The sequence below is a fragment of the Panthera onca genome, chromosome Y, assembly GCF_046562875.1.
Source record: "Panthera onca isolate mPanOnc1 chromosome Y, mPanOnc1 haplotype 2, whole genome shotgun sequence".
NCBI classification, from domain to species: Eukaryota; Metazoa; Chordata; class Mammalia; order Carnivora; family Felidae; genus Panthera; species Panthera onca.
Window position 1 is genome coordinate 29,009,196 of NC_138358.1, and position 15,820 is coordinate 29,025,015.

At 56.8% G+C, this 15,820-nt stretch overlaps 1 protein-coding gene across 3 annotated transcripts in view; it reads right to left on the reverse strand.

Annotated features, from left to right (window-relative positions):
* LOC145714909 (glycoprotein Xg-like) overlaps nt 1-14,733 on the reverse strand; it is a 31,623-nt gene extending 16,890 nt beyond the window's left edge. Inside the window, exons 1-5 of one of the 3 annotated variants that reach the window (XM_081794438.1) lie at nt 14,267-14,733; nt 4,845-4,886; nt 4,597-4,620; nt 2,057-2,119; nt 460-522 (exon numbers count right to left, since the gene is read on the reverse strand). In XM_081794438.1, coding sequence (XP_081650564.1) covers nt 460-522; nt 2,057-2,119; nt 4,597-4,620; nt 4,845-4,886; nt 14,267-14,327 — 253 coding nt within the window. In that variant the 5' untranslated portion in view covers nt 14,328-14,733. The remainder of the gene's footprint in view (nt 1-459; nt 523-2,056; nt 2,120-4,596; nt 4,621-4,844; nt 4,887-14,266) is intronic. The other 2 variants (XM_081794436.1, XM_081794437.1) reach the window with 2 other exon arrangements.
* Nucleotides 14,734-15,820: the final 1,087 nt, after the last annotated feature.

Here is a 15,820-nt window from a genome sequence, read left to right on the forward strand (position 1 = left end):
CTCAGTTGGTTAAGCGTCCGACTTCAGCTCAGCTCATGATCTCGAAGTCCGTGAGTTTGAGCCCCGCATCAGGCTCTGTGCTGATAGCTCAAACAGAGCCTGGAGCCTGCTTTGGATTCTGTGTTTCCCTCTCTCTCTTCCCCTTCCCTGCTCATTCTCTGTCTCTCTCTGTCTCAAAAATAAATTAAAAAAACATTAAACAGATTTTTAAAAAATGCATCGCAATAACGTTCACTATCCGCCAAGCACACCCTACTTTGCAGCGGTCAGAGCAACAGGAAATAAAATGCATGCTGTGGGTTCACCCTGCCAGCTCCCCCTGCTTACGGGTGAGACTCGGTTTCCTGCAGGGAAAGCCGTTCCCTACTTCAAAGGCGGCTGGAGGAAGACCCGCAGGGGAGACACGGCAGGCTTCATCCAAGCAGGGTAGAGAGGAGTCTGGAGGGGAACAAGACTTACCTCCATTGTTGTCAGGCATGCCTGGCTGTGGGTGATACGGGGGCTTCGGTCTGGGGTAGATGCCTGCGGGGAAAATGACAGTGCCCTCTTAGCAGAGAAAAGTAGCCTTCTGTTCACAGCATCCTGTAGATCACGATAGAGGCTCTACTGCACTCACATCTGCTGCCCGTGGTGTCACAGATGACCATGGACCATGGAACGTCCCTGAATCTCTGGATGTAAAAATCTCAAAACTAGAACTTAAAGAAAAACCCCACAAGGGTGCACGCGCACACACACACACACACACACACAGACACACACACACTCTAACCGCTCATCCACCCATCCATCCATCCACCTATCCATCCATCTATCTATCATCTATCTATCTATCTATCCATCCATACATCCATTCATCCACCTACCCATCCATCCATCTATCCACCCACCCGTCTGTCCATCCATCTATCCATCCATCCATCCATCCATCCATCCATCCATCCAACCATCCATGCATCATATGTATGTATGTATGTATGTATGTATGTATGTATCTATCCATCCATCCACCTATCCATCCATCCATCCATCCATCCATCCATGCGTCCGTCCATCCATCTATCCATCCACCCACGTACCCATCCACCTGTCCATCTACCCACCCACCTGTCCATCCATCCACCCACCCACCCATCTGCCCACCCACCCATCCATCCACCTATCCATCTATCTATCTATCCATCCATCCATCCATCCACCTACCCATCCATCCATCTATCCACCCACCTATCTGTCCATCTATCCAACCATCCATCCATCGTATGTATATATGTATGTATGTATGTATCCATCCATCCATCCACCTATCCATCCATCCATCCATCCATCCATCCATCCATCTATCTATCCACCCACCTACCCATCCACCTGTCCATCCACCCACCCACCTGTCCATCCATCCATCCATCCACCCACCCACCCATCCATCCACCCACCCACCCATCCGCCCATCTGCCCACCCACCCATCCATCCACCTATCCATCTCTCTCTCTCTCTCTATCCATCCATCCATCCACCTATCTATCCATCCATCCACCAACCCATCCACCCATCTGTCCACCCACCTATCCACCTATCCATCTATCTATCTATCTATCTATCTATCTATCTACCCATCCATCCATCCATATCTCTATCTCTCCATCCATCCACCCACCCATCCATCCACCATCAATATTTCCTTTTACTTAATCTTTTTTAAAGAAATCTACGGGAACAGTGTCTGCCAAGCCTTTGAACCCAAGCACACACTGAGGATAAATGATGTACAGTACACAGCACAATGCATGTGGACTTTTTGGGGGGACAGACTTTGGAACCGTGCAAACAAGTGAAAAAGGAAAAGTCCTCAGCCTAATTAAAAATGCATCGCGGGGCGCCTGGGTGGCTCAGTTGGTTAAGTGTCCGACTTCAGCTCAGCTCATGATCTCGCAGTCCGTGAGTTTTTTAAGCCGTTCCCTACTTCAAAGGCGGCTGGAGGAAAACCCGCAGGGGAGACACGGCAGGCTTCATCCAAGCAGGGTGGAGAGGAGTCTGAAGAGGGACAAGACTTACCTCCGCTGTTGTCGGGCATGCCTGGCTGTGGGTGATACGGGGGCTTCGGTCTGGGGTAGATATCTGCGGGGAAAATGACAGTGCCCTCTTAGCAGAGAAAAGTAGCCTTCTGTTCGCAGCAGGTTATAGAACACCGTCAACACCGCGACAGACGCCTCGATATTGCACTCACATCTACTGCCCACGGTGTCACAGATGATCATGGACCACAGAACGTCCCTGAGCCTCTGGGTGTAAAAATGTCAAAACTAGAACTTCAAGAAAAACCCCACATGGGTGCACACACACACACACACACACACACACACCCAACCACCCATACACCTATCCATTCACCCATCCACTCATCTGCCCATCCACCCATCCAATCATCCATTCATCTATCCATCCACCCAACCACCCATCCATCCATTGACCCATCGAACCACCCAGGCATCCATGCATCCATGCATCCATCCATCCATTTACCCACCCACCCATCCATTCACCCATCCAACCACCCATCCAACCATCCACCTATCCATTCACCCATCCACTCATCTTCCCATACACCCATCCATCCATGCATCCATGCATGCATGCATCCATGCAACCATCCATCCATTCACCCATCCATTCTATCTATCCATCCACCCATCCATCCATCCATCCATCCATCCATCCATCCATCCATCCCTGTATCCATCCACCCACCCACCCATTCAACCATCCATCCATCCACCCATCCAACCATCCACCTACCTATTCACCCATCCACTTATCTGCCCATACACCTGCCCATCCATCATCCATCCACCCATCCAACCATCCTGCCATCCATCCACCCACTGACTCATCCAACCATCCCCCTATCCATTCACCTATCCACTCATCTGCCCATGCACCCATCCAGTCATCCACCCATCTATCCATCCACCCAACCACCCATCCATCCATTAATCCATCCATCCATCCATCCATCCATCCATCCATCCATCCACCCATCCAACCATCCACCTATCCATTCACCCATCCACTCATCTTCCCATACACCCATCCATCCATGCATCCATGCATGCATGCATCCATGCAACCATCCATCCATTCACCCATCCATTCTATCTATCCATCCACCCATCCATCCATCCATCCATCCATCCATCCATCCATCCCTGTATCCATCCACCCACCCACCCATTCAACCATCCATCCATCCACCCATCCAACCATCCACCTACCTATTCACCCATCCACTTATCTGCCCATACACCTGCCCATCCATCATCCATCCACCCATCCAACCATCCTGCCATCCATCCACCCACCGACTCATCCAACCATCCCCCTATCCATTCACCTATCCACTCATCTGCCCATGCACCCATCCAGTCATCCACCCATCTATCCATCCACCCAACCACCCATCCATCCATTAATCCATCCATCCATCCATCCATCCATCCATCCATCCATCCACCCATCCAACCATCCACCTATCCATTCACCCATGCACTTATCTGCCCATATACCCATCCATCCATTATCCATCCACTTATCCACCCACCCACTCACCCATGCATCCATCCACCCATGCATCCATCCATCTGTCCATCATTTCTTTCATGTACACATTCATGTATCCATCCATCTGTCCAACAGCCTACCCACTTATACACCCACCCACAGTCATCTATCCTTCCATCCATCCATCCATCCAACCATCCACTTATCCATTCACCCATCCACTTATCTGCCCATACACCTGTCCATCCATCATCCATCCACTTATCCACCCACCCACTCACCTATCCATCCATCCAACCACCCATCCACGAACCCATCCACCCATGCATCCGTCCCCCCATACATCCATCCATCCGTCCATCATTTCTTTCATCTACACATTCATGTATCCATCCATCTGTCTAACAACCTACCCATTTATACACCCACCGACTTACCCATCCATCCATCCATCCATCCATTCACCCATCCAGTTATCTGCCCATATACCCATCCATCCATCGTCCATCCACTTATCCACCCACCCATCCAACCACCCATCCATCCATCCATCCGCCCATCTATCTTTCCCTCCCTCCATGGACATTAAGTCATTACCACCTTTTTGCTATTGTGAATCACGGTGCTGTGAACGTGGATGTCCACATTTGCTGGAGTCCCTGTTTTCAACTCTCGCTGGTCTATACGTAGGCGTGGCACTGCTGGGTCCCGTAGAAATTCTGTTCTTAGCTATTTGGTTTGAGGCCACAGTGTTTTCCACACAGCCTCACCGTTTTCCATTCTTACCAGCACATGCACGAGGTCGGGAGGGTGTGGGTTCTGATTTCTCCCCACCTCACCCACGCTTGCTACGTTGCACATTTTGATTCTAGCTGTCCTGGTAGGGACGCGGTGATGTCTCCCGGGGACTCTGATTTGCATTTCCCCAATGACTGCTTGGAGCTATCTGCACCCCTTTTGCACACTCAGCAGCCCCCCATAAACACCCCGGACTCCCAGGCGCGGGCTCACTCCTGGCCACCCTCATGGCCACTCACCTGAGCTTGGCTTCTTGGTGGGTTCTGTGAACAAAGAGAGAAAACAAGTTGAATGAGCATCACGGATTTATCCACAGCTCAAAGAATCGTTCGCATCCTCAGAGAAAGCGAAAGATCTCAAGGCACCATCTCGTGCCCCTTCCCCACGGGACAGCTAGCAGCCCTGTCGGTGGAGGTGCCCGCGAACCCGCCAGCAGGGAGGCCCCCCAGACCCCAAACCAACGCCCCCAAGAAATACGGCCACTCACCGGGGTCATCGAGGGCATCGGCCAAATCAAAGTCACGTTGACCTGTGGGGGCATAGAGGGTGTGAGTCACACAGACAGGAGAAATGGGGAGGGGGCTGGCTCCTGACCCTCGGCTGCTCCGGTCTGCCCCATCCTCCCACTTACTAAGCCACGCAGGGGCCTCAGTGCAAAGGGCAGCCCCCGGTGAGCCCCGCGGAGGGCCAATGTGTTTGTCAGATGAGAATCTGGCCTCTCCCGGCACCGGTGGCTCTCGACTCAACACACATCTTAAAGCAGATTATCGTTCCGTGGCTGTGTGAACGGAGGAAGAAATCCTTCTGGGATCTCAGCTGCCTCCAGCTGCGGAGCAGAACCAACACACGGATGTTCTGGAAACCCCTGAAGAATTCACACGTTCCGCGAACGCTGCTGGGAGCCGGGGGTGTGACAACGAACCCCGTGCGCCCCGCTTCCCGGTTCTTCAACGGGGCACAGGCATGTGACCGGCCCTGCAGGGAGGGACAGGCTGCCGCAGGGACGGACCCAAAACAGGCACCTGTGCGAGCACTCCCGGAGGGCTTCCCGGAGGAGGTGGCCCGCGAGCCGTTTGGAAGGCGCCGCTTTACTCGTGAGCCGCTCCATCGGCTGCCGGGGCCCCAGGGTGCCACCAAGGAGTCGCGGCTTGCCCCTCTGCCCCTGAAGCCACAGCCTGGCCCCCGGCTGAGCTCCCGCGAGACAGCGCCTCCCAGAAGACACAGAACGCGCTCGTTTCCTCCTCCTGAACCCGGAGCCCCAACCTCCCCCTCCCAAGGGAGCCTTACTTTCACTTTGTGGCCAGACGCTTGCAAACTGGGCTCGGCCCCAAGGCTTTCCCGGGCCTCCGGCTCGTCCTCGCATTGCACGAATTTGGGGAGGCGCCCCCCCCCCCCCCCCCCCCCCCGAGAAGCCAGCCTCTCCCCTGTTTTCTAGCTTAGGAAACGCTCCGGGGAAATATCTGTCCAGAAGGGTGGGCATTTCCCTTCCCTCTGGGACAGACAGAAGCGGAATGCGGCCCGGCCACCACGGTCCTGTCGCTCTCCACTACTGTCCCCAAACCCTTTCCCAAACCGCGCAAACTAGCCCCTTCCCCCCTCCTTCCCGTGCCCGCGTGCATTTCACGTAAACACAAAAAAATCGTTTCAATGAGCTGAGGGAGGCCAGGCTGCCCCGAGTTCGTTGCTTGCACAGCCCCCGTCCCTTTGCTGCTTCCTAATCACAACGTCGCAGAGCCTTTTGGATTCCGGCCACTTTCCATCGACTCTTTGGGGGAAGAGCTTTTTCTAAAACAGCTTCACTGAGGTACCATTTGCCAATCACGCCACCCGTGCATTTCAGGCGCACACTAGGACAGCCCGTTCGCAGCCTGTGCAACTACCACCTCCGCTTCCAGGAGATTCCACCGTTTGCAAAAGGGACCCAGGACATCCCCTGTGCGGCCACCTCCTGTTTCCAGAAGATTCCAGTGTTTGCAAAGGAGGCCCAGGAACATCCCTCTGCAGCTACCGCCTCTGTTTCCAGAGGATTCCAGTGTTTGCAAAGGGGACCCAGGTGCATCCCCTGTGCAGCCATCTCCTGTTTCCAGAAGATTCCACCGTTTGCAAAGGGGACCCAGGAGCATCCCCTGTGCGGCCACCTCCTGTTTCCAGAAGATTCCAGTGTTTGCAAAGCACACCCAGGAGCATCCCCTCTGCACTCGCCACGTCTATCTGTTTCCAGAAGATTCCAGTGTTTGCAAAGGAGACACACGAAGAACCCCTCTGCAGCCACCGCCTCTATCTGTTTCCAGAAGATTCCAGTGTTTGCAAAGCACACCCAGACCAGCCCCGACCCAAGGGACCAGGACTCGGCTTGCTCCTGCGTCGGCAGACTGGCCGAGACTAGATGCCTCCATGAAGGGAATCACATGTGTCTGAGCTCGGCCCACGTGACTCTGGGCGATCCTGCATTTGCACGAGGCAGGCCTTCCGCACACGGCAGCATGTGGGTCAGTTACCATGCGCAGGGTGCAGACCAGGAGCCTGAGGGCGGACTCAGCATTTGCACTGGACCCCCTGGCAGCGTCAGCCTTGACCCTGTGCCCGGAGGGAGCCTGAGCGTGGGCGAAGAAGGTGCCCCCCTCCCCCCGACACCAGGTGGCCTCCTCGCATGGGCCTGGGTTGCACCCGCACTGGAGCCCGTTTGCAGGTCCCGCCTGGGGTCAGCGCCCGACTGCGATACCACGTGATGGGCTGTACTCTCTTTGCTGAGGGAGCCAGGACCCTGGGGGCCGGCACGTCCCCAGGCAGGTGCCTCCTGAGCCAGGACAAGCCACAGGCCTCCGAGGGGAAGGCAAACTGAGGCCGGGGTGCACCCATCAGCAGGCCCACGGTCCAGACGCGAGCAAATCGCACAGAGAGCCGCTTTAAGTCTGGGAGGTGCCGCGTCCCTCCGGACACCCCTCTGCCTGGCCAGGCTCTGCGAGCTCCTCGTGCGTGCAGGGAACAGCCTGGAATGCTGAATGCTCTGTCCACCCTTGTGCAGGCGGGGGGAGGGACGCAGATACCCCCTCCCAGGGCTCCGCGGGGCCGTGGCAGGTGCACAGCCCCTGCACCCCCCCGCCCCCCCGAAGGCCCTGACGGCTCACCAATAGCCATCGCCGCACTCTGTGCGCCCCGCCCCGGATGCTGCAAGCGCCCCGCAATTACTCCAGCGCCCAGGAATCTCCGCCAACCTGCTCCGGCCACGCCCCTCGTCCCAGATAAGCCGAGGGGTGTTATGTGCCCCACCCGCCTGGCGTGTCTCAAATGCCTGTTCCCAACCCGGGGCTCTATGCACTGGGTGTGGGAACCCTGACAGCCGCCTCTGCCTGACCCCAGGGCCTGGGTGCGCCCTTCCCAGCTTTGGAAACTTCCCCGGGCTCCACATGTGTGAGCGTGACTCACGCAGCCGGGAGTGGGAGGGGGTCTCCCCGGGACCTCTTGCGTAAGCTGGTGACCCTGGCTACCATCAGGCGCCCGTATGGGGACCATCCAGTCCTGCGAACGGGGCAGCCTGCAAGGTCGCTCACTCGTATGAGGATGGGTGATCCTGAGGCTGCTCTCTGGGGACACCTGAGAGGGGTTGGGGGGGGGGGCAGGGTGCTCCCGAGGCAGTTGTTTCCATCAGCATGATTCTCCACTCAGAGCATGAGATCGGGCTCGTGTCCCAAGATCTGTTTCTGATCTGCCTCGGGGACTTTTAATCAAACCCACATGTTTTTGGATCCGCGACCCCGGGGGACGAAGTAGCCTCCTGTATTCTGGGATGGGGACGTTGGTGATCCAGCTGACGTCCTGGGGACGCGCGCGTTCACCATGGTCCCTGCTAGCGGGAGGCTCGCGGTTAGCCTTATCCACAAGACCCCCACTCTCCTCCCCGCAAACACACACACACACACACACACACACACAAACCCCACAATGTTCGGGGGGGCGGGGTGTTGAGTAGCTCTTGGAGGAATTGTGTCCAGTAAGTAAACGTGGGGAGGCGGCCGCTCTACCCCTACGAGACTCCAACCTGGGTCCTCATGGACTTTTGACGCCCGGAATCCCTAAGTTTCTATCCAGACCCTCAAGTGAACAGGACGCACGGCACGGTTGTGGTCGCAACAATAGTAACAACTCAGATCCTGAAGAGGGTGTGGCTTTGCAGCGCAGGGTCCACGCAGACCAGGAGCGAGGTCTGCGCCCGAGCTCCCCTCCCCCAGCCCCTGCACCCGAGCTCCCCTCCCCCAACGCTGCACCCGAGCTCCCCTCCCCCAAACACTGCACCCCAGCTCCCGTGCCCCAACTGCTTTCTAAAGGAGAAAATCAGCCTCAGGCGATCTCTTAAAAGCACAAAACAATAAAGAAAAAATAAAAAGCAACCACGGTTAACATCTGAGGCTTTGGCACCCATTACAGCATTAGCAACAGATTCACAACGCCCTGGAATGTAATTACCGTCCGCGCGGCCGTCACGTGTCCCGTCCCCCACTTGTGACCTCGCCCAGGCTGTTCCCATGCAACGTCCCCGTAGCTGTGCCCCCATATAAACATCCTCTGTCATTTCCTCGCACAGGGGTTTTACTGATGGCCCCTGGACCGGGGTTAATGGAAACCAAGTCTTCTGGGTCACCTGCCCTCGAGGGACCCACTCTGGGAGCCTTCAATCTATAAGGTCCGATCTTGTCATCCAGGAACCCCACATGGGGGACGTTGATGGAGCAAGGACACCCAGGGAATAAATCTTGGTGCCCTCCAGGCAGCACTGGAAGGTCCCCCCCTTTGACTCTCTGCACAGTCGTTCTTTCAAAAAAAAAAAAAAAAAAAAAAAAAAAATATATATATATATATATATATATGGGGGTGGCGCCTGGGTGGTTTCATCGGTTAAGCGTCTGACTTTGGTTCAGGTCATGGTCTCGTCGTTCGTGGGCTCGAGCCCCGTGTCGGGCTCTGTGCCGACAGCTCAGAGCCTGGAGCCTGCTTTGCATTCTGTGTCTCCCTCTCTCTCTCTGCCCCTCCCCCCTTGCACTCTGTGTGTGTCTCTCTCTCTCAAAATAAAGACACATAAAAAGAAATGTATATGGACAGAAAGCATACTACCGGGCTGTTTCGCAATCTGCGGAGGCTGGCAGTTCGCGTTTGCAAGGACAGCGAGGAGGGGAAGGAGGCGGCGAGCCCAGGGGGACACGTCCCGGGCGGGCTCCACATTCTGCCCGTGGAGCAGCTGCGAATCAACCGGTCACAGGCTGTGGTCGCTCCTCAGGGTCTGGATTCCAGCAAACGGAATGGAAGGCGGGGCTGCCAGTCGCGCGGCACACAGCTGAGCGTGAACGCGCAGGGACGGAAGGACAGACCCTCCCTGGAGCCCTGCAGGTGGTCCTGGGGAACCCCTGTTCCTCCAGCCCCACCCCTTCCTCCCTGCCCTGCAGCTGAACCGCGCCCGGCAAGGTCAACCAGTTGTCCCGGTTCCTAGCGTCCCAAGCTCCCTTTTTGATCAAAGTCATTTGCTCCCACGTGCACAGTCCCTGGAGGAGAAGCATCTGGTCACACTCCACCAAGGGCTGGGCGTTTGTCACACAAGGAAGACATCTGCCATGAAATGCAGAGTGCCCGACCAGGCCCTGTCGGCCGGTGTGGCCTAAGCCAGCCTTCCTGGCAGGACACGTGCACACGGGTCCCTCAGGACCCGGTGACTCACACACTCTGGCCAGGCAGGTCTGACTGTGCCCGAGAGGCTGCGTCTCTCGCCACCTCCTAGGGGAAACTGAGGCTGGAGGGCTGTGGACTTCATTTTGCAGAGCAATGGCTTTGATTAGTTTCCAGTAATATGCAGGAAGAAAATCCCACAGACCATGTGGCTTGAACAACACACATGTATCCCCTCCTGGTGCTGCAGGCTGGGTCCGAGATGCAGACAGGGCCGAGGCTGGGGGTCTGAGGTCCAGGTAGGGCCGAGGCTTAGAATCTGAGATCCAGGCAAGGCCGAGGCTGGGAGTGTGCGGTCCAGCAGGAACTGAAGCTGGGAGTCTGAGATCCAGGCAGAGCTGAGGTTGGGAGTCTGAGATCCAGTCAGGGCCGAAGCCAGGAGTCTGAGATCCAGTCAGGGCTGAGGCTGGGGGTCTGAGATCCAGGCAGGGCCAAGGCTGGGACTCTGAGATCCAGGCAGAGCTGAGGCCGGGAGTCTGAGGTCCAGGCAGGGCTGAGGCTGGGAGTCTGAGATCCAGGAGGAGTCAAAGCTGGGAGGTTGAGATCCAGGCAGGGCTGAGGCTGGGGGGTCTGAGATACAGACAGGGCCGAGGTTGGGGGTCTGGGATCCAGGCAGAGCTGAGGCTGGGAGTCTGAGGTCCAGGCAGGGCTGAGGCCAGAAGTCTGAGATACAGGCAGGGCCGAGGTTGGGGGTCTGGGATCCAGGCAGAGCTGAGGCTGGGAGTCTGAGATCCAAGTAAGGCTGAGGCCGGGAGTCTGAGGTCAAGGCAGGGCTGAGGCTGGGAGTCTAAGACCTAGGCAGGGCTGAGGTTGGGGGTCTGAGATCCAGGCAGGGCTGAGGTTGGGGGTCTGAGATCCAGGCAGGGCTGAGGTTGGGGGTCTGAGATCCAGGCAGGGCTGAGCCCAGGGGTCTGAGATCCAGGCAGGACTGAGGCTGGGGGTCTGAGGTCCAGGCAGGGCCGAGGCCAGATGTCTGAGATCCAGGTAGGGCTGAGCCCAGGGGTCTGAGATCCAGGCAGGGCTGAGCCCAGGGGTCTGAGATCCAGGCAGGGCTGAGGCCGGAGGTCTGAGATCCAGGCAGGGCAGAGGCCAGATGTCTGAGATCCAGGTAGGGCTGAGGCCGGGGTCTGAGATCCAGGCAGGGCTGAACCTGGAGGTCTGAGATCCAGCCAGGGCTGAGGCCTGGAGTCTGAGATCCACGCAGGGCTGAGACCGGGGTCTGAGATCCAGGCAGGGCTGAGGCCGGGGGTCTGAGATCCAGGCAGGGCTGAGGCTGGTTGTTGCCGAGGCCCCTCTCCTCGCTTACCTGTGTCCTGTTCCCCTTTTCTTATAAGGACAACAGTCTTATGGGATCAGGGTCCTCCATACTATCTCATTTCGCCTTAATCCACTCTGTACAAACCCCACCTCCAAATATCGTCGCGTGCTGCCATCCTGGGGTTGGGGCTATATTTTATGGAGCCCACAGTGAGCCCATAACACACTGAAACACACGAAAGTTCAACCACCATGGAAAGCAGCCCCAGGGATGTCCTCTGGATAAGAGGCAGGGGGTCCCCACATTGCTGAGACAGAAGGACCACCTGGGAAACCAGAAAAGCATCCAGGGTGGGGCTCAATCACACAACAGGAGGTTCGGCCGGCCGGGGACTCTGCACTTTGACCCCGTCCCCCAGCAATGCTGATGCCCACCGCCCATTAGACTTTCCCAACCACCCACCCGAGTGTCAGCATTCTGTCCAGATCACCGTTTCTCGCAACCCACAAGGAATAAACAACATATACACAATTGGCATCTCAGACCGTGGAAGTGGAAAGATGAAAATATCCCGGATGGGCCATTTTTCTATGTCAACGTGCCTGGGCTACGGTGCCCGGATGTTTGGTCAAACACTAGTCTCGATGCCACCGGGAAGGTGCTCTGTCGATGGGATTAACATCTACAATCTCCTGCAGGGAGAAGCGCATCACCCTTGGTAACGTGGGTGGGCCGCCTCTGATCAGTCGAAGGCGAGGTTTCCCAGAGAAGACGGGATTCGGAGACAGCACGGCAGGGTTTCTACCCTTCCCTATGGATTTAGGGCTTGCCAGCCCCACCATGTTGTGGGGCAGTTCCTTAAAATGAATCTGAATGTATACATTGATGATGATGATGATGAGAGATGGGTAGATGGCTAGAGATGAGACATATAATAGACAGATAGATAGAGATGATGGATGGATAGATATGATGGATGGATGGATGGATGGATGGACGGATGGATAGACAGGTAGATAGATAGGTAGATAGAGACGGATGGACGGCTAGGCAGATTGTAGATGGAAAGAGACACAGACAATATTCTGTGTGTCCCCTGCAGTCAATGTCGCCCCCCGCTGAGAATGGCCAGCTGTGGCCTCTCTACGTAGGGGATGTCACCTCTGGGCCGGCCATGCTGGGTGATGATGCGTCTCTGAATGGGGATCCCAGAGCCGCCGCCCCCTTGTGCCACGGATCCACGGGGCTCCACCCAAGGGTAAACCAGATGGCCCGGTGCTGACTCAGGGCAGCAGGGCCCGAGCCCCACCCACACACCAAATGAGCACCTCCAGGGGCGGGCACTGGCCTCCTGCCTTTCATCCAGTTCCCTCCCAGGTCACTCGCACACCAAGCATTGAGACCCACCCCCCTGCACAGCCGGGCCGGTTGGGCCCCACCGATGGGCGCGGTGACCGCAGCCAGCCTGAATAAATGACCCACTTCTGGCTGGGCCCGCACACCCAGAGATTGGCTAGATCAAAGGTACGTCGGGGGCCACGGAGAAAGACCGCAGAAAGCAGACAGACTCTGGATGGGTTCTGGGGTGTGGCCCAGCGTGGCCGGCCTGCCTCTTTGGCACACGCCATGGTTTCCAGAAGCAAAGAGAAAATGCAGGGTGCACCCGAACGCAGCCCGTGACACGGTCCGAGTGAGAGTCGGTGTATCTTTTTGCGGGAGAAGTAGGGATCTATATACCGGAAGGTGACAGACCACAGCCGTAGGGAGAACAGAAGCACATCGGGCACGTAGGCGTATGTTTCCTTTTCGCTCAACAGACCCAAACCGCCGAGCCGACCTTGGCAAGTTTCGTTTCTGCTTCTGCTTCGGACGAGCGCCAACGCACTGATCACTGGGGGGCTCCCCCTCCGTGCCTCGTCCCCCCTCCCCCTCCGTGCCTCAGTGCTCCCATCTGCAACACGGCGATAAGAATGGGCACCATCATCGGGCTGCGTGAGAGTCCGCTAGGAATAAAGTCTGGGACGTGCTTCTCCGAGGGGGGCTGTGTGTGCAGCTAGGCTTCTCTGTGCTGAACCTACAGCTCCCAAAATGACTTGTGCCCGGTCCCGCTGATAACGGAAGGGTCTCGCCCAGCGTCCCGGGCTGGGCGCCCTGGCGTCTCCCTCCACATCACGTCGGCTCCCAGACAACCGAGTCCTGGTCCCCGAACGCAGCTTGAGCAGGATACACGGGCCGCCCCAGAACAGGGACACCTGAGTCACGGCTGCAAACCCACGGCATTTCCCAGACTTATGTCCCACCCAGACTTGCCTCCTGGGAATGCCACTATGTACATGACCGAGGGGGCTGTTTCACTCCCCCGTCTCATGCGTTCAAGACAGGCCCCTACAGCCCCCAGCCCAGCCCCACCCAGACGCCCGGGCATCTGGGACACGGGACCTTGGGCGTAAACAACTCACATGACTTTTCGTGCACAACAAGAAAGGATGGCGTTTATCCAAAAGCTGGAACACAGCGTTTTCCACAAACAGAACCAAGCCCTGGAAACGCCATGCCCCCACCAACAAGCCGTTTTTTCCAACTCTGTTTTTTACCCCAAGGCAAACGGTCAGAACAAATGCTTTGCATCAGGAACCAGGCATTTGCTGCAGGCATCCCCCCCCCCCCCCCTTCCAGCTGGAATCATCCCGCAAAACAGGGCTGTGTTTGAAATGTGACACAGAACCAGGCAGAGAACCCCGTCAGCCCGGGGCTCCGAACCGGCCCTCTGTCCCGTGTGCCTTCTCCTAAGAACTCACTCCCGTGCGTTCCCTTCCAGCCCGGCAACTTAAAGCCACTTAACTCCCTGCAAGCTCCTGGGGAAGCAGATTTGGAAACCAAGCTGACCTCCAGCCCGGCGCCCACCCGCCTCTCCCTCGGGGCAAACCGGGTCTCACCTTGGACGCACAGCACAAAGCCCAGCACCGCGACCCAGAACAGTCCCCCGCGCCTCTCCATGGCTGTCGCCAGTCGGAAGGAGCCCCCTCGGAGGCCGCAGCCCGGCGGCTCGTGAGATCCGGCCTCCCGGACCCCACCCTCGATGTGTCGACTTCCTGTCTCCCGGCTTGGAAGGCACAGAGGCGATGTTTCAAGCGGAAAGTATGAACCCAACGGCAGTCCCGCGGCCAGAAGCTAATGGGCCGCGAGCTCAGACGCCGAACCCTGCAGCCCGGAGCCCGTGAGACCCCGCAGCCCGGAGCCCGTGTGCAGCCCGGGGCCCGAGAGACCAGCAAGGGCTCGCACGCCGAGGACACACCCGGAGCCAGCCTCCCGCCCTCCGTCAGGGCTGGAAACAGGCATCGCCAGGCCTGGGAGGTTCAGCTACATCAAAGGCCTGCACCCCGGGCACTGGGAGGACGCTCCCTACACAAGGACGGTTGGATTCCAGGCTTTTTCTGCTTCCGGGGAGGGGGAGGGGGAGGGGGGGTGCATCACAGGAGCTCGCGCATTCGTTCCACAAATGCCGTGCACGCACACGGGTTCTGAGCCGGGCACCCGTGAGCTGCCAGGTGCTGGCTGAGGATGACAGAGCGAAGGGGACTCAGGAAATGAAACCAGAGGAGGGAGGTGTGGCATTGCAGGCCACGGGGACACCCACCGGGCCGCTGGGGGAGCGGGCAGGGTCTGAACGCAGAGGGGCATCCGAAGAGCCTTCGCAAGGGGGCGGCAGGCTGCAAATGACCTCTTTCCACGGGGAGAGAGGCCTCGGGAGAACCCAGCCTGTGCCTGGATCTCAGGCTTCAAAGCAGTTCTCCGGGCCCAGAACCCGGCTCTCCTGATGGGTCCTACTTTTTTTTTGTTTGTTTTTCTTTTCCTATTTTCCTGTGATTTTTTTCCCCTATTTTCCCAGAGTCGATAGCGTGTTTCCCCTGAGGCTGTGTGACTCTTCTGTGTCGCTTAGCCACACCACCCTGCAGGCCGCCTGTCTGGGCGGGAACAACACAAAGTTACAATTTCCCAAACGCTCTGAACCCGTCTCCTAAATGGCGTGAGTGCACGGGAAAAGAAACTCATCATCATCATCATTATAAAGCCTGGCTGTGAAAGCTGTTTGTATTTCCCTCCCCCCCCCCCCCCAAAAAAAAAAAACTGAATTTGGGCCAAAGACATGGAAAAGGGGAAATGAACCTCGATCTATTTTGCATTTTTTTTTTCCTGGCATCTAGCAATGTGTGCATGTGTCGGGAACGCCTTTTCTGTGTCCGCGGAACATCCTTATAAAACCGATGCGTTTGGGGGTGCACACAGGTGTGTGTAGAGAGGGAGGGAGACGGAGACAGAGACACAGAGATGCTTTAAGGAAATAATAAAATAAATATAACAATAAAAAATAAAATAAAATAAAAATAAAATAAAATAAAATAAAATAAAATAAAATAAAATAAAATAATAAAACTGTATGTTCAGTCACAGAAGCCAGACTCCAGGCAAATCCATAGGCAGAAAGGAGA